Source organism: Lepidochelys kempii, chromosome 6 (genome assembly GCF_965140265.1).
Source record: "Lepidochelys kempii isolate rLepKem1 chromosome 6, rLepKem1.hap2, whole genome shotgun sequence".
Lineage (NCBI taxonomy): Eukaryota > Metazoa > Chordata > Testudines > Cheloniidae > Lepidochelys > Lepidochelys kempii.
The window spans coordinates 102,710,193-102,732,214 of NC_133261.1; the positions used below are offsets into that span (position 1 = coordinate 102,710,193).

General features: G+C 40.3%; 1 protein-coding gene and 1 long non-coding RNA gene across 6 annotated transcripts in view; one reads left to right on the forward strand and one right to left on the reverse strand.

The window, feature by feature from the left end:
* The window catches only part of TTC7B (tetratricopeptide repeat domain 7B), a 302,589-nt gene extending 291,740 nt beyond the window's left edge, over positions 1 to 10,849 (reverse strand). For all 3 annotated transcript variants that reach the window (XM_073349423.1, XM_073349422.1, XM_073349421.1), the window contains exon 1: positions 10,331 to 10,849. In XM_073349423.1, coding sequence (XP_073205524.1) covers positions 10,331 to 10,451 — 121 coding nt within the window. In that variant the 5' untranslated portion in view covers positions 10,452 to 10,849. The remainder of the gene's footprint in view (positions 1 to 10,330) is intronic.
* Positions 10,850 to 10,957: 108 nt separating this feature from the next.
* The window catches only part of LOC140913305 (uncharacterized), a 55,506-nt gene continuing 44,441 nt past the window's right edge, over positions 10,958 to 22,022 (forward strand). For 2 of the 3 annotated variants that reach the window (XR_012159527.1, XR_012159528.1), the window contains exon 1: positions 10,958 to 11,121. This is a non-coding gene — a long non-coding RNA (uncharacterized lncRNA). The other variant, XR_012159529.1, reaches the window with a different exon arrangement.

Genomic DNA, 22,022 nt, shown 5'->3' on the forward strand with positions numbered 1-22,022 from the left:
GAATATTAGCAGTGAGAAGCTCCTAACCTCTTAATTCCAACTTTCAAACTAGATCCTTCTGCAGCCATGGACAGGTCACTTTTACACATGCTACTGAGGGCAGAAGCCTATTTTTAAAGTAACTTTTGCCCATGCAGGATTCACGGTATTTTTATAAGCTATGAGCACATTTCCTGTCCATTTGCAAATAATAATTAAGAATGGCAGCCAACTCAGACTGGCTCAAAATAGAGAAAATCCAACTTCTGTACCACCTTGAAATGGAAAAACGAAAAGCATGATCTCACTCTGAACACTTAATAATATTTAGCATTCGAACACTTTACATTTCAAAACTCTGAACATTATGTACAAACAGAACTTATCTTCATAGGTAAGGGTCTTGCTAGTTTTCTGTCACAAGAAAAATTTGACTCATACCTCCCTGTTCGTTCTCTAGTTAGCCAAAACTAGACTAATAGGACTGAAAAACTTCATATATTTATCTGACAGAGAAGATGTTCTTTTCAGTTAGCCAAAGTGCAATTGAAATATCACAGACAGAGAAACCAAAGGTATTTAATTTTACAAAACCATTCATATTTATTTTGGTAAAACTGTATTTAAAAATAAATAAATAAAAGAAAACTTGGCCAGTAATTCCCAATTTGTTTTATTATTTTTCTTCTATTTAATTTAACCACACTCACAACCATAGCATTTTGATGACTGGTGCCTTTGAGTATTTGTTGACACTTGGCTTTTACATTATTCACTTGACAGAGATTCACGGCAGCCCCCAGTTTGGCCACTTTTGCTAGTGGCTCAAACCTGCCATCCACTCAGCTAACCTCATCACTGGCCAGCATGGGGTAAAAGGAAGGAGAACAATTCACGCAGTTTCTGCTGGCCCACCTAGTCGGTCGGGGGGACAGGCCAGGAACCTTCCCCTCTGGTGGGACACCCAGTCCAGGTCAACTCCTGCTGTATCCAATAGGGAGCTGGGGGAATGGGGGAAACCAAGGCCCGCCCTCTACTCCAGGTTCCAGCCCAGGGCCCTGTGGATCACAGCTGTCTACAGCATTTCTTGTAACAACTGTGTGACAGCTACAACTCCCTGGGCTACTTCCCCATGGCCTCCTCCCAACACCTTCTTTATCCTCACCACAGCACCTTCCTCCTGATTTCTGATAATGCTTGTACTCCTTAGTCCTCCAGCAGTATGCCTTCTCGCTCTCAGCTCCTTGTGCCCTTTTGCTCCCAGCTCCCTGCACGCGCCTCGCTAACTGAAGTGAGGTCCTTTTTAAACCAGGTGTCCTGATTAGCCTGCCTGTCCTAATTGACTCTAGTAGCTTCTTAATTGGCTCCAGGTGTCCTAATTAGCCTGCCTGCCATAACTGGTTCCAGCAACTACCTGATTGTTCTGGAACAGCCCATTATCTTACTCAGGGAAAAGGGACCTCCTTAATTTAGGGCTAATGTATCTACCTTCTATCACTCTCCTGTAGCCATCCAGCCTGAACCTGTCACAGTACATATTGATGACATGTACACACATATTAATGACATTAGGTTATACACCAGGGATCAGCAACGTTTGGCACGTAGCCTGCCAGGGGAAGCACCCTGGCGGGCCAGGACAGTTTGTTTACCTGCCGTGTTTGCAGGTTCGGCCTGAGTTTCACTGCTCCAGGCCAATGGGGGCTGTGGGAAGTGGCGGCCAGCACATCCCTCAGCCCGGGCCACTTCCCGCAGCCCCCACTGGCCTGGAGCGGTGAACCGCAGCCAATGGGAACCGCAATCGGCCGAACCTGCAGATGCTGCAGGTAAACAAACCAGCCTAGCCCACCAGGAGGTTTACCCTGGAGGGCCATGTGCCAAACACTGCCGATTCCTATTATACATGTTATTTTTGTTTTCCCGATTATTTTGGTTCTTTCCCTGTGGTGTACCTGTTACATTTGAGGGTACAGACTTGGAAACTCCCTATGCCATTCTACCATTATTTATGTATTTAGGTGAAGGTCTCAGATATATGTGTGGGTGCTGACTTTGCTATCTGGGTGAAAGGTTTCAGACACATGCAAGCCAACTTTGCTAACTGGGTGAAAGGTTCCAGACTTAGATACGCTAACTTTGCCTTAGCTTAACATACAGGATATGGCCTGTACGTCCCTTGCATTACAGCTGAACGTAGGTTTATAAATTTATATTAAAAGTATTACAATAAACCAAATACTTAAACTATAAGAAAAGATATACCTATGCAAGCAAGCAGGTTAATTCTATAGGCTGCACGCCCCCATTTGACGGGGTGGTTTGCAACAATGAACCCAGCCACACAGGTATGGATGTAGGTGGTTAAGCATCTGTGGGGACAGTTTTAACACCATTTTCCCTCAGTCAGCGTAGAGGAAGGGTATTAAAAAGATATTTTGGACCCTGGCATGTTTTTGGAATGGGCACCATGTATACATATTTATTATTCTTAACATTTGGTGCCCATTTAGGTTTCTGCTTGGGCCTGTTGGATTTATACTGCAGGCAATCTAAAACAAGAATATAATTTCAATTGCAATTCCTTAGATAATAACCCATTTTTTAATTCAAAATTTTCCCCAGGAGTTGTTGCAGGCTTATTACCCTTATTTGTTAACTGGGTAATAGCTTGTTTGGCTTTGTCCATATCGTTAGTGATTTGTATGAGGTGCGGTTTTTTACGAGCCAATAATGACTTTAACTGTAACCCTAGTGGGGGAATGTAGACAAGAAAGGTGGGTGTACTTTGGATAGTTAAATCCTGATAGGCTGGGTTGGACTGGATAATGGTGATGTTTTTAAAAGTGGCAATAAAGGAAATAGCTTGATTCCCTATTAAAATTGCTTTGGAATAAAACAAAAAATTGGCTTTGTGACGGGACACTTTAAGGGACCATATTGGTACCTCTTTTTATTGGTAACCATGCAAAATTGGCTATTTTCAGCATAGGTTACCTTTTCCGTTGGAGTTTTTTCACTTAGTCAGCCTTTCCAGGGATGACAACAATGAATTTTGTAATTTTTTTCTCTGCAGTTCACACAGAACAGTGTTTGTTTTAAACACATTACACCTACAAATATACTAAGGCCCTTTTTTAGAGCAACAGGCCATTTGTGGTACTTTTCAGATCTGAGCTGGAGTGTGATAGACCACCAAGGGAGGTGCATTAATGCATTCCCTATAGATGTCGCCTTTGAGGTGACCTATAGAATCGACAGCTACCAATTGCCTGTACATATTCTTGTTTGGGTTAAATACTGGTAACGAGACTGTGAATGAGACATACAAGGATCATGCCATTATACAATTTTTAGAAAGAGAACAACCATTTTGGTTGGGGTGAGGTGTCACAGATTTCATTTTTTTTATAGCATCACTGATAAATGCTGGCATAAATTCAAATATGTGGGGTTTTTTTTTTTTTGCTTTTCCTGTGACAATCCCTTTATTTCCGGTAACATTGGACTGACCACTTGGTTGGCTTCTTTTTGTAACACATAATTTATATGTTTGCGAATTTTTTACATATTCGCTTGGTTTCAAATTGATACTCCTGAATCAAATAGTTCTGTTAAGGATCCTAAACTTTCAAGAAGATTTAAGCTACACTTTCTTCTTGAGGTATGTTGTTTATGGATTTTATTATCCATCCCCAAAAGAACAATATTTTGCACTTGTTGTTGATAGGCTGCAATCCTATCCACAAGTTGTACTTGGAAAAAGGAAGCCACTTTGGTATGCTGACAATAGCTAAATTTTTCTAGATACTAATGAGACAAATTTAACACTACAGGAATATGTATAACCAGAACCTGATTAATTACTTTCCCTATTATGGGCATTGTGGTGAAACCACTAGCAGGTTCTGCGTTTATCACTGGACAAGCTACAGTTGTCACTGGACAAGTTATTTGGTATTGGATTGCTATAATTACAGTTAATAATTGGATTTCAAACCTTAAGTTTAAATGTTACATTTAGTACATATTTTTTGCTTTTTGGTTTGGTCTAAAAAGTAGCTATAATGAGTACTTTATATTGTTTTTATTTCTTATATTTAAGTTTATATAAGGTTAAACTTCCTCCCATTATTAGACTATTAGAAATGGCTTTGGTTTTTTAAGTTTCATAAGGTATTTCGTGTTTTAGGGAAGTTGCATTTCTTGGTGAGGAGGTATAGGTTTGACATCCTTCCCCCTTTGAGTTATTATTTAAGGGACAAATTTTTTTCCAGCCACTGGATGGCAACAAGATTACTTTAACCAATTGATATTTAAAGGTAACATCTTTCCCTTTAATTTCCTTAGCCTGGTGGATAGGACTGTGGATTAGTTTTGGGCTGAGTAGAATAGTCCATTTTTTTTGTGTTGGTATGTTTTGTTTTACACGTTCAGGCAACTGAACATGACCGTGTCATCTGGTTTTATGGGGTTGTAACAGTTCAGTTTCAAATTTGTGATTTTGGCTTAGTTTTACCCTCAGAGCAATGATAAGGGTGTAGTAAATTAGAAATATTAATGTTCATTTTATGGTTGCAATCTGCTGGACTTTAGTTGTTGCAATTTTGTTGGATGCTGTTCACTTAAGTTCTGAGGAGGAAGTTGCTTTTGCGACCTGAATGATTGATACAGCTTTAACTGATTAGCATGGTAAATTTTGCTTTTATTACACTTGCCTTTTTTATCCTAATTTCATACACTGCTAAACTGAGTTTACCAATGACTCAGAAGGGTGCGATTCATTGATTACAAGCCTATGCTTTGATGCTTTATATGATAACAGCATTACTTTGTCTTTAACTTTCCAAGTATTCTTCTTTTGGATTTTGTTAAAGTAGGCCTTTGCCTTTTGTCTGGATTTTCCCAATTTAGCAGCTACCTGCAAGTTGACCTGATTTAAATGTTCTTGCAGATTCTGCAGGTACATATTCATTTATATATATTTTTAATTGAGTGCCACTAATGTGCCAAATTAAATGTTTTGGTAATTACATCGTTTGGCCTGTTATTACTTCAAAGTGTGTTTTATTAGGAGATGCAGCCAGTTAAATGCCATTAAAATTAGAGGCATGAGAGTGTCCCAGTTACACCCACTGGCATTAACCATTTCTTAACATTACTTTTATAGTTTGATTGGTTTGTTTCACCACCCAGATAACTGTGGTCTGTATGGGATGTGTAGTTTTTGCGGGACTTCCATTAATTTAAGACAGTCCTTAAAGAACTGTCCAGTGAAATGTGATCCCTGGTTTGATTTTACCTTTGCAGGGATCCCCCATTGAGGGAAGACTTACTCTACTAGGACCTTGGCGATGGCTTCTGCAGTATTGGCGTTAAGAGGAAATGCCTCTACCCACTTTGAAAAAGGACTGACAACTACTAATAGGCATTGGTTACCTCTTTGAGTCCTTGGCAAAGGACCTACAAAGTCAATCTGCAAAGCCATCCAAGGACCTTCATACACCTGAGATTTTAATGGCACATTTCTTTTGGATGGAGTTGGATTGGCTTGGGCACATCCCAGACAGTTATTACAATATTGTTGCACATTCATTTTAAGAAGTGGCCACCATTCCACAGATGCAAGACACTGGACAGTTTTGTCCACTCCCTGGTGTTCTTCTGTAGGAGTGTCATGAACCATGTACATTATTTTCCTCCGTAAGTGAGCTGGAACTACCTATACAGGGAAAGGACCTCCTGTATACATGAGAACTTTGTTTACTACCTGCAAATGCTGCTTATATTTTTTTGTACAAAGGATTTACTGTTAACGGCCCTTTTTCTTTTGTTTTGGAAAGCTTTTGGATTACTTTTATTATGTTTTAATTCAATTTTTGCATTTTTTTTAAATCCAGTATGTTAGCCTGTACAACTTTAGTTGTGGCAATAGGGCATTTGGGACTAGGAGTAGTAACAGAATATTTCTGATTTTTTTTATTATTATTTTTTACTAACAGAGGAGAGGATATCTCCTTCCCCTTTGCTTTAATCATTTTATTATTTACTTCACTAGCTGCCTCCTCTATCATGACACTTAACTTCACCTTCTGTGATGCCACCCTGGGACTTCCTTTGCCTATCTGCAGACTGCTAGCAGCTTCAGCATTGCTAACTTCCTCTTTTGACTCTTCCTGTAGCTCCTGAGACTTAATCTCCAACTTCGCTTCTAAAGGTACTGTATTAGCCTGAACTAACTATTTTGCCCTACTTCTAGTAATTGACCCTGCAGGTTTCTCTATCTCCATTGGTTCCACCATTCCAATAGGGATGGGAACCAATTCTTTGTTCTCCTCTAACACATCTTCTATAATCATGTCCATAATCCTATGGTTTTATATAAATATAATCTACATCAAAAAGTAGCAAACTATTATCTACATCAGTTTTTCACACATAAAAGTTGTCTAAAACAACAAAAGAAATTCCAAAACAAGAGCTTAATTAAAATAGAGTTACAGCTGCAAACAGATTATACATTTACAACATTATTAAAGATTGGGCACTTAACGGAAGTTTAATAGGAGCCTTCGCAGGACAGAAGGAAATATAACATCATTATAATTATTAAAGATTGGTCACTTAACAAAACAGGAGGGCTCCCTTAAGAGAAAGCTCCTATATCCCAAAAGTGTTTGTATCTTCAATCAAAGCCCAGCAGCATGTATGAGTTACCAGAGCCATAGATCTGAAGTCAACCACACCTTGACCAGGCTCTGGTAACTCGTACATGCTGCTGGGCTTTGACTGAAGATACAAACACTTTTGGGACCTGGGTTTACTAAACCCAGAATATAGGAGCTCTCTCTTAAGGGAGTACTCCTGTTTTGTTAAGTGCCCAATCTTTAATAATTATAATAATGTTATAGTTCCTTCTGTCCTGCAAAGGCTCCTATTAAACTCCTCTCTGTATACCTAACGATGATTCCTACTCTTCGGAGTCCCATAAGGTTCACTTGTAAGCCTTATTTTCCCTGCCATCCTTTCTTTTTACTGAATCTTTAACATTAACATCTGCTTTTATTGTAAAGATACTCAGCAGAACATCACCTTCACCTAACACCTTTAATGACTCCTCCCCTTTCCACCTTTGTTTTAGCTAGTTAATTTATGGCTTAGTATCAGGTTCATTCACCTAAAAGTCTTCAAATTGAATTGCTTCTCTTGAACAAGAGAAACAAAAATCAACATCCAACTCCATCTTTCTTCTCTCTCCCTTTGATTCAGACTTACTGCTTTCACTGTGTATATTGCTGTCATCCTTGCCCCTGAAATTTCTCCCTCTTCCCATATTCCCTGTGGTATGCAAAGCTGCCTATCATCTCTTCTGCAACACTGCCTGTCAAGGTTCTTCCCCACTCTGAACTCCAGTTTACAGATGTGGGGACCTGCATGAAAACCTCCTAAGCTTATTTTTACTAGCTTAGGTTAAAACTTCCTCAAGGTACAAGCTATTTTCCTTTTTCCCTCGGACTTTATTGCCACCACCACCAAGCGTCTAACAGATATATAACCGGGACACAGCCGGCTTGGAAACATCTTTCCCCCCAAAATCCTCCCCAAACCCTACACCCCCTTTCCTGGGGAAGGCTTGATAAAAATCCTCACCAATTTACCTAGGTGAACACAGACCCAAACCCCTGGATCTTAAAAACAATGAAAAAAGAAATCAGGTTCTTAAAAGAAGAATTTTAATAGAAGAAAAAAGTAAAAGAATCACCTCTGTAAAATCAGGATGGTAAATACCTTACATGGTAATTAGATTCAAAACATAGAGAATCCCTCTAGGCAAAACCTTAAGTTACAAAAAGACACAAAAACAGGAATATCCATTCCATTCAGCTCAGCTTATTTTCTCAGCCATTTAAACAAACAGAATCTAACGCATATCTAGCTAGTTTACTTACTAAGTTCTAAGATTCCATTCCTTTCTGTTCCCAGCAAATTCATCACACACACACACAGACAGACAGAGACTTTGTTTCTCCCTCCCTCCAGCTTTTGAAAGTATCTTGTCTCCTCATTGGTCATTTTGGTCAGGTGCCAGTGAGGTTATCCTAGCTTCTTAACCCTTTATAGGTGAAAGGGTTTTTCCTCTGGCAGGAGGGATTTTAAAGGTGTTTATCCTTCCCTTTATATTTAAGACACTGTCCGTGACATTTGTTGTGTGCAGTGTTGTTGTAGCCATGATGGTCCCAGGATATGTCACACACAAAGTGGGTGAGAGAATATCTTTTACTGGACCAACTTCTGTTGGTGGAAGGGACAAGTTTATGAGCTTCACAGAGCTCTTTTTCAAGTCTGAAGAGGGAAATAAGAGCATTCAAACTAATAAAAAGTGATGTAGGACAGACCGTTAAGCATAAGGGGTTCACACATGTTGTAGGACTTAAATGCAACGGACAATTAACACTTCTGCAGTCATGACAATGGAGGGTCAGTAGGTAGCTGGGTGTGTTACAAGTTGTCCTAATGAACCGTAAAGCCAGAATGTCTGAGAAGTCTATCCTTTTTAGTGTCCAGAAGAGTTACGAATTTAAGTACCCGGGCTCATCTTTTTGAAGGTTTTGTGCAGTTTTTCTTAAAGGACAAGGACTGAGAGGTCAGATATGGAGTGATTGTTTTGTGAAAAGTGTTCACTCACAGATGATAGGTTTTGTTTTTTCTCTTTTCCACGTGAACAACTGAAAGCCTCATAACCATGCCTTTATCACTGTTCACCCTCACTATTTTAACTACCTTCTCTATAGCCACCCAAGTTCCACATCACCATACTTCAAGTCCTCCACAAAACAGCTCCAGTCTACCATGCAGACCATATTTGTTTATTCCCTCCAAGTTCACTACACGCAAACCTGCTTCAAAACACAGGCATCTTATCTTTGTTGGTGCAGAAGCCCGCTCTCTACATCGCCTGACAATTGGAATAGCTTTCCTAGGTCTTGATGCCTCATGGGCTATTTTCAAATCAGATGATACATTATTTCTTCCTTCGTCTCTTAATTTCTCTAATTTTTAAATTGTACTTTGTAACCATTTAACTCCAACATATTTATTAGAATGATAGTTTGTACAAGGTACTATGCAAAAATGTCTTATGTGTAGTGCTACATTTCTCAGGGCTGATTTTTAAAAAAGTTATTTAAAAATACAGTATTTCTACCAATAACCCAAACTTGTCCAAGTATTGCATGAATTATAAATTGAAGTGTTTTAATAATTTCATGTACATTATCAACCTGCATATCCCACAAGATGTAACACCAGTTTAAAATACAACATTCACGATTCAAAATAATGGGTCTCGCCAACAGTTCAAAGCGTAAGATAACCTGTCAGACTATCAGCACAAGTGGACACCACTTTGGGCAAAAGACGTGTACTCCCATTTCAAAGTGTATTCACGCAATTTATACAGAGAAATACCTGCTCTCCCTGTAAAAGCCAGTTACACTTTATAAACATAAGCAGAGTCCTCTACCCACCATTCTAATCTCCTCATTGCAACTACAGACTTCATTTCTTCCTCTGAGGCCAGAACTCACCTGTTACCCAAGGACAAGAGTGAGGTGAGGATCTGAGAGCAGCCTTCAACTAACTGCCTTAAGTGGGGTTCCAAAGAGGATGGAGCTAGGCTGTTCTCAGTGGTGGCAGATGACAGAACAAGGAGTAATGGTCTCAAGTTGCAGTGGGGGAGATCTAGGGTGGATATTAGGAAAAACTATTTCAGGAGGAGGGTGGTGAAGCACTGGAATGGGTTACCAAGGGAGGTGGTGGAATCTCCATCCTCAGAGGTTTTAAAGCCTGGCTTGACAAAGCCCTGGCTGGGATGATTTAGTTGGGGCTGGTCCTGCTTTGAGCAGGGGGTTGGACTAGGCGACCTCCTGAGGTCTCTTCCAACCCCAGTCTTCTATGATTCTGTAACCACAAGCGTGAAGGTGCAGTGGGGTGGGGGCTGCTCGTGTACTTCTGCATAGCTCTAGCACTACAAACACACGCGCAACCGTAGCTCTTCAGGAACCAACGGCTCATACACCCCGGGAAAACAACAGCGACAGCGCATGCAGGCAGGACCCCCGCCCCACGACGGCGCGCGCGCGCAGGACACCCCGACCCCACGACAGCGCGCGGGCGAAGCGCCTCCTCCCCCTTCGCTCATTCATTCCCTCTGCCCGCTCCGCCCCACGAGCAGTTCCCCTCCCCGCTGCACCTGCCGGCCCCAGGCGCCACACCCCCAGGAGAGGCCGCGCTGGTGGCCACCAGCTTCCCGTCCCCTCCGCCCGCCCCATGCCGACCCGACCCGGCCGCGCACCGTTGGCGATGAGCTTGGCCGAGAGCTGCTTGACGAGCTCGGGGATCCGCTCCCATTGGCACTCGGAGCGGCACCGCTCGATCTCCGTCTCCAGCCGCGAGCCCGCCTTCTTCGTGGCCATGGCCGGAGTCCCCGGGGGGCGGCGGCGGCACGGGCGCTTCCTCGGCGGCGGCGGCGGCGGCGGCTGCAGGGAGGGAGGGGGAACGTGAGGGCTGCGCGACCCGAGCGCAGGGCGCCGAACGCCTGGAGCAGCGCCCCCTGGCGGGCCGCCGCGGCACTGCAGGGGAGGTGGGCGGTGTCAGGCCGCTCGCCTCCCTTAGCGGGCTGCGGGGCGGTGAAAGCGGCGGGTGGACAGAGAGCGTTAGAGCCCACCCCGGCCGCGCTGTGCTGCACGAGCTCCCGCGCCTGCCCCCGGGGCCAGGGAGGCGGCAGCTGGCCGTTGGGGGTCGGGCGCTAAACGTGTCTTTGCACCAGAGCCCCCTCCCCTGTCAGTCCGGCCCGCGCCGCGGCTAACGCCTCTTCCTGCCGCCCACCGCAGAGCGAAGCTGAGCCTTTGCAGGGCTCCGCCCCTCAGTGGGCGAGCCCGCCCCTGTCCTCAGGGCCCCCTTTTCCCCCGTGCAACGCGCGCACGAGCCTGTCCGGCTCCACACCGTCCCCCGCCGAACGCGCGGGAGGCGGATGTTGCCCAGGCTGAGGTGTCTCCCCCCACCCCGTGCAGGGGCACGAAGCGGCCCTGCTCTCGTTACAGCTGCGGTGGAAGAGGACCTGGAAGGCGGAGCGCGCCCCTGGGGGTAGGAGGCAGCAGCCGTAGAGAGACGAGTTGGGGAGCGGGGCAGCTTTGCAGAGGAGCCAGCGGGCCGGGGATTCGCTTAGCGGCCAGCCCCGCGCCGGGAGCAGGAGGAGGCGGCCGATCAGCGGTCGGAGAGAAGGGGTCTAAGAACTGAGGGAGGCCAAGAACCAAAGTGAAGTGCCCGAAGGGGGGCGGGGGAGATGAGGTTAGGAATGCTTCAGCTGATCAAGTGGAAAAGGGGTTGGTCTTGAAATTATGGATTACTGGGGGAAGAAGGGCTAAGAATAGACAAGGCAGCCAATAATTTATGAGTTAGAGGAATGAGTCTTGGAATTATGTAAATTGGTGGAGGAGTCTGAAATATAAGGGGCAAGACTTCTACATCTTTCCTAGTCCTTGAACTAAAGTCAGAACAAGGTATTTACTTTTTTTGGTTTTTTAAATAAATTTTAAAACAAGATTACACTTTGAAACTATGACAGGTTTCAGAGTAACAGCCGTGTTAGTCTGTATTCGCAAAAAGAAAAGGAGTACGTGTGGCACCTTAGAGACTAACCAATTTATTTGAGCATGAGCTTTTGTGAGCTACAGCTCACTTCATCGGATGCATACTGTGGAAAGTGTAGATCTTTTTATATACACACAAAGCATGAAAAAATACCTCCTCCCACCCCACTCTCCTGCTGCTAATAGCTTATCTAAAGTGATCACTCTCCTTACAATGTGTATGATAATCAAGTTGGGCCATTTCCAGCACAAATCCAGGTTTTCTCACACACACACACACACCCTGGGGCCCAACTTGATTATCATACACATTGTAAGGAGAGTGATCACTTTAGATAAACTATTAGCAGCAGGAGAGTGGGGTGGGAGGAGGTATTTTTTCATGCTTTGTGTGTATATAAAAAGATCTACACTTTCCACAGTATGCATCCGATGAAGTGAGCTGTAGCTCACGAAAGCGTATGCTCAAATAAATTGGTTAGTCTCTTAAGGTGCCACAAGTACTCCTTTTCTTTTTACTTTGAAACTAAACATCAAAACAGGTTGTTTTGTGTGTCAAAACATTCAAAACAAAATCAATTCACTCAAAACTATTAGACAATTTTGAGAATAGTATGTCAACCTGAAACTGCTTTTTTCTTTTTGGCAAATAATTTGTTCCAAACACACACATTGACAGCTGAGTTTTTAAAAAATGGCCACTGTCAGGTGACTCCCTTTTTAGGGTGCTCAACGTGGACATCCAGGCCTCATTTTCAGAGGTGCAGAATACCTCTAGCCCTTAATTAAGTCAAGAGTTGTGAGTGCTCAGCCTTCTGAAAAATGAGAGCAAAGTCTGTGAACCCATAAATGGAGTTATCTAAACACAGTTGCTACTTCTGAAAATTTGATCTAAAGTGATTTTCCAGAGGTGACACAGGAAGTCTGTGGAAGAGCTGGAAATCACACACAGATCTTTTGAGCCCCAGTACAATGCCTTAGGCCTCCCTGTGGCCAATGCAAAGTGAATCGGTAATCTCAGTCCAATTTCACATAAATGCATCCATAACAGAAAAACACCACCACCATGGTCAAGAGTAACCTCCATTTAGTCTCAGCAGAAAAAACAAGGACTGAATGTGCCAGAAACCCCATTCTCTTCCCCCCACAACAAAGCTAAGGCCCATTAACAATACAGTTGGGAGTTTATAATGAGACAAAGCATGATCTAATTGTAATGCACTGAGCACAGGACCTGAAGCCAGGCACTCCAGAACTTTAATCCTTGCTCTGTCAATGAGGCATTGTGTGGCCTTGGGCAAGTTATTTAACTCTTCTGTGGCTCAGGCTACAGCTACACTACAGCCAGGATCAATACTCTGAGTTCGATCCACCGGCGGTAGATTTAGTGGGTCTAGTGAAGACCTGCCAAATTGACAGCAGGTCGTTCTCCACTTGACCCCTGTACTCTACCCCTGACGAGGAGAGTAAGGTAAGGTAAGTTCCCTCCACCCCCGCGGTAACTCAACCTAAGGTACATCGACTCCAGCTATATTATTCACGTAGCTGCAGTTGTATAGTGTAGGTCGACTTACCGCGGTAGTGTAGACATAGCCCCAGTTTTTTTCTCTGTATAAAGGAAGTAATACCTAAGTACTGCATGGGGTTTGTGAGAATTAGTCAACATTTGTCTTTGGAGTTGAAGATGTAAACTGCAATACAGGTGCTATTATTATAGCTGCCACTGCATTTGTTAGAAGACTTGTGGTTAGAAGACTTCAATCTCTGAACTTGTCAAGATCACCAGACTCAGGATTAAATTTATCTAGCAATTAAATTCATCAAAATTTGAGACAATTCTACATTTGCTACATGGCTGCTGTGCTTATGGAAGAACAGCCTTTCCCATTCTCCAAACCCCTTAAATTGTGATTTTCAACCTCTAGAAGAATTGCACAACCATCAGTCTCTCCCTGGGAGCTGTTGTACAATTAGGACTGTTAAATGTGAACATGATAGAGCTACACCCATCACTAGAAAAGGGCTGGATACATGAGGGAATTTCTTTAATATTTTGTCTACAGTGTATGTGTGTCACTAATGCAAATCTCATCTCCAAGCAGATTCATGCACAAGAGAAATAAATTGCAGTGTTTTACCTTTTGAAGGAATTGGGGAAAGTTGACATCTCCACTTTGGAGCAGGGTAGTATGTTAAAAGTGACAACACCATAATAGAGGCTCAAATTAAATGTATACCCCAAATTAAAAAGAATAAGATAATCAAAAAATGCCACCATGACTAAACAGAGTAAAAGAACCGGTTAAAGACAAAAAGGCATCATTTAAAAATTGGAATTCAAATCCTACTGAGGAAAATGGAAAGGAGCATAAACTCTGGCAAGTGAAGTATAAAAGTATAATTAGGCAGGCCAAAAAAGAATGTGAAGAGCAACTAGCAAAAGACTCAAAAACTGACAGCAACAACATTTTTAAGTACATGAGAAGCAGGAAGCCTGCCATACAATTAATAGGGCTACTGGACGACCAAGGTGCTAAAGGAGCACTCAAGAAAGATGAGGCTATTGCAGAGAAGCAAAATGAATTCTTTGCATCGGTCTTCACTGCAGAGAATGTGAGGGAGATTCCCATGTCTGAGCCATTCCTTTTAGGTGACAAATCTGAGGAACTGTCCCACATTGAGGTGTCAATAGAGGTGGTTTTTGAACAAATAGATAAATAATAGTAAGTCACCAGAACCAGATGGTATTCACCCAAGAGTTCTGAAGGAACTCAAATATGAAATTGCAGAACGACTAAGTGTGGTATGTAACCTATCACTTAAATAAGCTTCTGTTCTAGATGATTGGAGGGTAATTAAGGTGACACCAATTTTTTAGAAACTCTCCAAAGGCAATCCTGGCAAGTACGGGCCAGTAAGCCTAACTTTAGTTCCAGGAAATTGTTTGAAACTATAGTAAAGAACAGAATTATCAGACACTTTGATGAACACAGTTTGTTGGGGAAAAGTCAACACAGCTTTTGTAAAAGGAAGTCATGCCGCACCAATCTGTTTGAATTCTTTGGTGGTGGCAGGAGTGTCAACAAGCATGTGAACAAAAATGATCCAGTGGATATAGTAAACTTGGACTTTCAGAAAGCCTTTGATAAGGTTCCTCATGGGATAAGAGCGAAAGTCCTCCCCTGGATCAGTAACTGATTAAAAGACAGGAAACAAACTGTAGTCAGTTTTTAGAATGGAGAGAAATAAATAGCAGTGTTCCCCAGGGATCTGTACTGGGATCAGCAATGTTTAACATATTTATAAATGGTCTGGGAAAAGGGGTAAACAGTCAAATGGCAAAGTTTGCAGATGATACAAAATTACGCAAGATAGTTAAATCCAAAACAGACTGCAAAGAGCTACAGAGGGATCTCACAAAACTGGGTGACTGGGCAACAAAATGGCAGATTAAATTCAATGTTGATAAACACAAAGTAATGCACATTGGAAAACATCATCCCAACTATACATACAAAATGATGGGGTCTAAATTAGCTGTTACCACACAAGAAAGATTTTTGAGTCATTGTGGCTAGTTCTCTGAAAATATCTGCTCAATGTGCAGCAGGAGTCAAAAAAGTTAGCACTGTTAGGAACCATTAGAAAAGGGGTGGATAATAAGACAGACAATATCATAATGTCACTGTATAAATCAATGGTGATCCTAGGCCTCTGACTGCCAGATGCTGGGACTGGACGATAGGGATGGATCACTTGATAACGGCCTGTTCTGTTAATTCTCTTTGAATTTCTGTCTCTCTCTGCCTCAAGATGCAAAATGAAGTGTGACAGAGAGGCGGAAAGATGGATAAAACACAATCAAAGCATAGAGGAAATGATGGAGTATGACTCTTTTTGGTGTAATGTCAAGAGCCCAGAACTATTTACACTGACCTTAGAATGGTGCATAGCTGGAGATATAATTAGCAGAATAATTAAAATAGGAATCAGGAGTAGAGGGGTAGTAAGAGGGATAATTTTAAACATTTTATTGATCTAGCCACAAAGAAAGTTGAAAATTAACATGTTAACATTCCAAAAGAATTTGTTGTTCATAGGTTTATGAAAATCATTAGGCATTTTCTGACTTTTTTCTAGTAACATTTTATTAGCATTGCTTCACCAAAAACTATTCTTGTCAAGAGAATTGCCATAAAAATATTTACATGACAGATTAGTAAAAATGTATTAGCCCAGCAGAACCCACTTAATGAAGTTAAACTTCTAAAAAAAGGAGTGAAAATACTTCAAAATGCATTGAAACTTTGGAATATTTACTGCATCATAAACAGAATTTCACTATAATTAAAATCACTATAAGTGGATTCCACTGTAGATGACCCATATCCATCAAAAATGTTTGTATCTGGAGCTTATTAGCTTACAAAATATTATTGTAAGGAGGAGGGCTGATCCAGGATATGCTTTGCCATCTGCATGGTCCTATTTGCTTTTTGTTGTTCTTCTGGAAAAAAAATGTATTTGATATCTAGAAGTAACCTATTTAGTATGTTATCACTGAAGTGCATGCTCGCACACTTAGTTCTTCTCTTAACTAGGAAAAAAAGATGTGTTCTTGAGTTAGATAACTCACGGTAAAATTGTAGTGAAGACAAGCCAGTCTGTAGATTTCACATGAGTTAACAGGTCAAGTAAAGACCAGTCTTAGGCCAGGTCTACACTACACTATGAAAAATCCATACCCCTGAACAACGTAGTTATATTGATTTAACCCCCTGTGTAGACAGCACTATATCGACAGGAGAGCTGTATCCCATCAACATAACTGCCACCTCTTGGGGAGGTGGATTAACTGCCAGTGGGAGAAGCTCTCCCATCAATGTAGGAGCATTTTCACTTATGCCCTAGAGTGGCACAGCTGTATTGATGCAGCTGTACCGATGCAGTGTTTTAAGTGTAGACCTACCCTTAGTTAATTTGATTTCATACACTTTTTCTTAATGAAGACAAGGCCATAGTTGAGGGCCCATTGTTTATTTTATTAATGGATGAAAGCAACAATCACATAACAGCTGGACATTAAACAATATTAAATATTACTGATCACTGTCAATGCTGGAAGACTCATCCATCATTAAACTATATACATACACACACAAAAAAAGCTGAGAGAAAATGGCCTTATGCCAAGCCATAAAGGCAAGCAAACTTGGGCTGAGAATTTGAGAAGCAAGTTTTAGATCTGAGGGCTCTCCTCTGAAAATGCCCTGCAAACATGCACCTCATTTTGTTTTGTTTTTTGGAGGATGGTTGAATAGAACAATTAGGATACATATAAGATTATATCTTAACTAAGTGGCGATCAATGAACAGTGTGCTTCTGTGATTTATTTAAGGATGCCAGTGATGCAGAATCATCACTCAACTAACTTGTTATATAACTCGCCCTCCTCCAAAACCTGTGGTCAATATTCAAACCAAAATACTCCCATTGTCCAGTATAATCCTATGAAATAAATAAAATGTGTGTTCGAGTTGCTGTGAATTTAGAACAACAAAAATACAGTGATAATCTGTTTTGGTACCTTAATGAACTTAACAAAACAAACACCTAAGAGAATAAAGTACATTTTCCTCAGTGAACTCCATTAGATTTTTTATTATGGAAAATAAAACTGGTGGTAAAATCTAAATACACCCAAGTTAATATAGACAGTGTTCTCAAATTCTACACAAAAACTTTGCTATTTTAGATTTTTCTATAAAGATGCCAGAAATTCTGACAGTCTGTACTGTACGTTGGAAATTATTAGAAACATTCTCTTTCTAAAGGCCATTTGGATAATAAATAGCTCAAATTGGAACAGGGGCTTTGCAAAACCATGAGAGACTGATGGGTTGATGCTGGGATCTGTTTTCTGGCTACTCAGGCCAGCAGATAGCATACACATTTTAGGTGGTGGGGGAGGCACATAACCTCAACAATGTAGTGTTCTCTCTGTATTCCAGAAACAATGTAAATGAGCTCAAAAGCATGTTTTATCAAGTCAGTTTTTGCTGAAGGCAGCTCACTGATATACAGGGCCTTGAGAGGGCATGCTGCAAACCAGGAAGGTCCCTGCCAAAAGTCTCAAATCCCATTTATGTAAATGGACATTAATACATAATGACAAGTTTACAAATTAGCTCTCTTATTTTAGTTCAGGTACAGCTGACAAGTGTTTCATCTTCAAAGTATATCTTCTTTCTGCAGCTGCAAATTCAAAATACTGATTCTTAAAGTTGCCCCCCCCCCGAGCCCCTTTGCAGTTGCTGTAACATTCTTCACAGAAAAAAATCTGAGGGTAAACATAAAACTAGAGAATGCAACATGAAAGAGCAGCTCTATTTTATGTTCATTTACAATTACTAAAGTGGAGATAAGAATTGGTGAGGTGGTACATCAGTAACGGCTAAACTATTATGCTTTTCCCAGCACAAATCCTGCCCGTAACCAGTTCCTTACCTTCCACTCTATGTCAAATTTCTGCTAATATCTGCCACTTAGTCAAAAATTAGGTACAATCATTTTAAAAGCTGTTTTGTGGCCAGCCAGAACTTCTGAAGTGCTGAATAGCTCCTTTACTGTGAAGGCCCTCATCCCACACTCATTATATGCAGGCAAAAGTCTCACTAAGTCAAAGTAATTTTTCTAGTAAGCATGGTACAGAATGTTGACGTGTGATCCAGGGATGTTCTGGGCACCCTCAACTCCTACTGCAGCCAGTATATTTTCTGTAAACTAAGTAAAGCTGATATAGAAATTACTGAAAGAAACATATGATGCCACAACGCCATTTTTACAGTCAGGTTTTTTAGAGTCAAAATACAGTTTAAAGGAAATTTAGATCATAGTGAGAGTTAGCAGAACAATATAATCAAGACTTTGGCAATGTGCATACTATATTAAAAGAGCCAGACCCTTGAAGATAGTAATGATGAGCACAGTTCAGATAAACCAGAAGTGAAATGAACTGTAATGAAGTACTTCAGAATTCAAGATTTTGTACTTAGACAAGTTTATTTTTTAAAGGTAAAACAAACACATCTGTGAACATACACACAATTATGTAAATGTAAGCCCTTAGTGCTTTTTTAAAGTTAAATTCACAAACAAAACACTTCAAAGAAATCTAAAAAGCAAGACAGCACATTCCTACACAATCGATGTTCAACTCTGTTGTTGCTGTCAAGTTGATACAACTCATTCAGTACTTGCCTAATACAGGAAAAACAAACTTCAAGACTTGGAAAAGAAGGCATGTCTTTACAACTTTTAGACAAGTATCCGTTGATTTCTTACAATTCTCAATAAATAATCCATAGTATAAACCCCCTTGATTTGTATATTTCATCTTTAATGAATGGCTGTAATAAAGCATTTAAGAGAAATTAACATTGCTTAGCATATATACAGCAACAGAAGGAAAACAGACTGACATTTTTCTGTCGTAATAATTCGAAAGGAACCAAAGTTCCACATTACAGAATAAGTTAACACTTTTAAATTCTAGCCCAGCTAGAATTAAACAAGCCCAACAAGGTACTGTTTACTATCATTAACTAAATGTTTGCATATAAACGGTATAATATTACACAAAGGGATAATATTTGAGTAAAAGATATTATAATATATTAAATTTTGTAATGTGACCTAAAAATATCTAAATCCCCTTTGATAATCACTAAAATAATAATTTTTAAAATGGCATCCTGTTAGGTTAGAATATAAAAGAAAGTGAACTTTAATCGTCAAAGTAACTTTTACTCATTCCCCAGAATGTCTTATGTTCTTAAAAAAAATCTTCACAGATCTAGAGAGATAACATACAAATGAAATACAAGTCACACACTAGTAAGTGACCTCACCATAGACTGAGTAAATGGGCTAAACAACTAAAGTCCTTGCAAAAGGAGATAAAGATTTTCTTGAATTTGAACTACAATTAACATTTACAAAAAAATCTTTCCTCCTCTTCAAAATGTAAAATATCTGCTCACAATAGAATCCTCAATCTGTAGGTTCTAGCTCACCAGATACTTCTGCTGCATGACTTACCTTTCCCATACCAATTCTCTGATATGCTTAAAAAATGTGCACCTCTTTTAACAGCTAGCTATAGCTCATGTAAGTAGGAAGCACAGCTCAGATGTTGAGAAAGTAAAACTCATTAGAAATAGGTCCCAATAAATGAAAAATATTATTAGCTCTTTAACGACTGCCAGATAATCCAGTAAATCTCAACTACAGCATATACTCTTTAATATTCTGTTTCAAGTGGGACCTTACCCGCTGTATTCATGTCATTTTTCTTAAACTGGAGAAGCAGACACAAAAGACAATCAGACTGAGATCCTTTTCATAGCCAACCATACCAAATGGGAACAAGACTGTACTAATGCTTAGGCTACAACTATGATCAGTTAATAAAAAGCATACATTAAAAGTCAACCCATAGTTTCGGCCCAATATTTGTCCTACAGTATCTTATGCTTGTCATAATATGGTTGGAAATGCCCTTGAGATTCTAAATATATATATTATATATATAAAAATATAAAATACACCTTCTTCAAGACATTTAGAAAAACCCAAATAGCCATTATTACTAATGGGCCAATAAAAATGTTTCAGATTCTCCTATCTTTGCAGACACTGCTAACTCTATAGCAGTTAAATACTATTCCAGAGCTATAGTCACATCATCAACAGTTTTGCTGCACTATCAAAGAACAAAATAAAAAGAGCCATCTATTTCAACACCAAAAAAACAAGCAAAAGCAGTTTTCTAAATGGAAAAGGTCAGAATTACTAGAGAAAGATATTTTATTTTTAGCTTCTAAAATGAAAGTATAAGAGGTTTTAAACATGACTGTACCCTTTTAAGAAAAAAGATGAACTTACAAAAAATTGTATTCAGAAGCATCAAACCATTTTCTTACCATATAAGCTAATGTATGGTAAATAACATGAGGTAACATGCGATGAACACAAGGCAGTTTATAGTTTTCACATGTTAGCACTAGCAAGGATAAGGTTGGTGTCCAACCTTTTTCAAGGGATCACAATCAATACTTTAACTATTTTCCTAGAATCAGGCAGAGCCAACTAAGCCCCTAACTGTGGGCATCCCACAGCCTGGCAAGGAAGCAGGCAGTGGAGAAACTAGTCAGCCTTTTCTCTCCCCTGCAATACAACAGACTGCCACTGGGGATGCTGCTGAGCAGCTGCAGCAGGGCAAGAACAGCAAGTAGCTGCTCAGAACACTCCTGGTTCATGCCAGAAACTGCTCATGGGGCTGCAGGAGAAATAATGAGGCAGTTACGGAAGGGTGCTCCATATTGCCTCCCCATAGCAACATGGCTGATTCAAGTAGTTCAGTTTAAAAATTGCAGAGCATGGCTCAGTAAATATATTTTCAATTCATAATCAAATACAATATTTCTTCTTTACACAATTGCCCTTGAAAGCCACAATTGAGTACCTTGAAGGCTTCAGGTTGGACACCACTGACACAGCCTATTGTTTCTAAGTTGGAAAGTCGTCCTGTTAATTTTTTACCTCATTTAAGCTAGCACCCAGAAATTCTTTCAGTGGCTTTGTTAATAAAAATATGCATAAAGGGGGAATTTTTATTGTTTTAGAAAAATAACCTGTATTATACAGACTAATATTTTCACACACAGAAAATAAAACCATATGCAACAAACTGGAAGAGAACTTTTATATGACCTAGATATTTAAAATTAAGAGGACTACCTCCATAATGATTATTTTTATTACTTCTTGAGCATTGATAATGTGCTTGGCAATGTACAAGAAAAATACAGAGTCCCTGCCTTAAGGAATTTGCATAATCCAAGTTCCCAACTGCAAGGAGAACAGTAGTATCAAGTTCTATATTTTTAAATATATTACGAAGCAAAGAAATCCAAGCAATGATAATGGCCCTTTACTAGACAGAGATAGTAACATTGTTAATAATGATGCATAAAAGGCCAAAGTGTTACATCAACTATTTCTGTTCTGTAATTGGAAAGAAATAGGATGATGTACTTGTATCATACATACTGATCAAGTAGTTCCCATTCCATTAGTAATTCAGGAGGATGTCAGATAATATCTGGTTTCAGAGTAGCAGCCGTGTTAGTCTGTATTGGCAAAAAGAAAAGGAGTACTTGTGGCACCTTAGAGACCAAATAAATTGGTTAGTCTCTAAGGTGCCACAAGTACTCCTTTTCTAGATAATATCTACTATGAATAAACATTTTTAAATCAGCAGGCCTCAATGACTTGCAACCCAAGACTTCTACAAAGAGATCTCTGGCTTGCAGATGTTAATTTTTAATAAA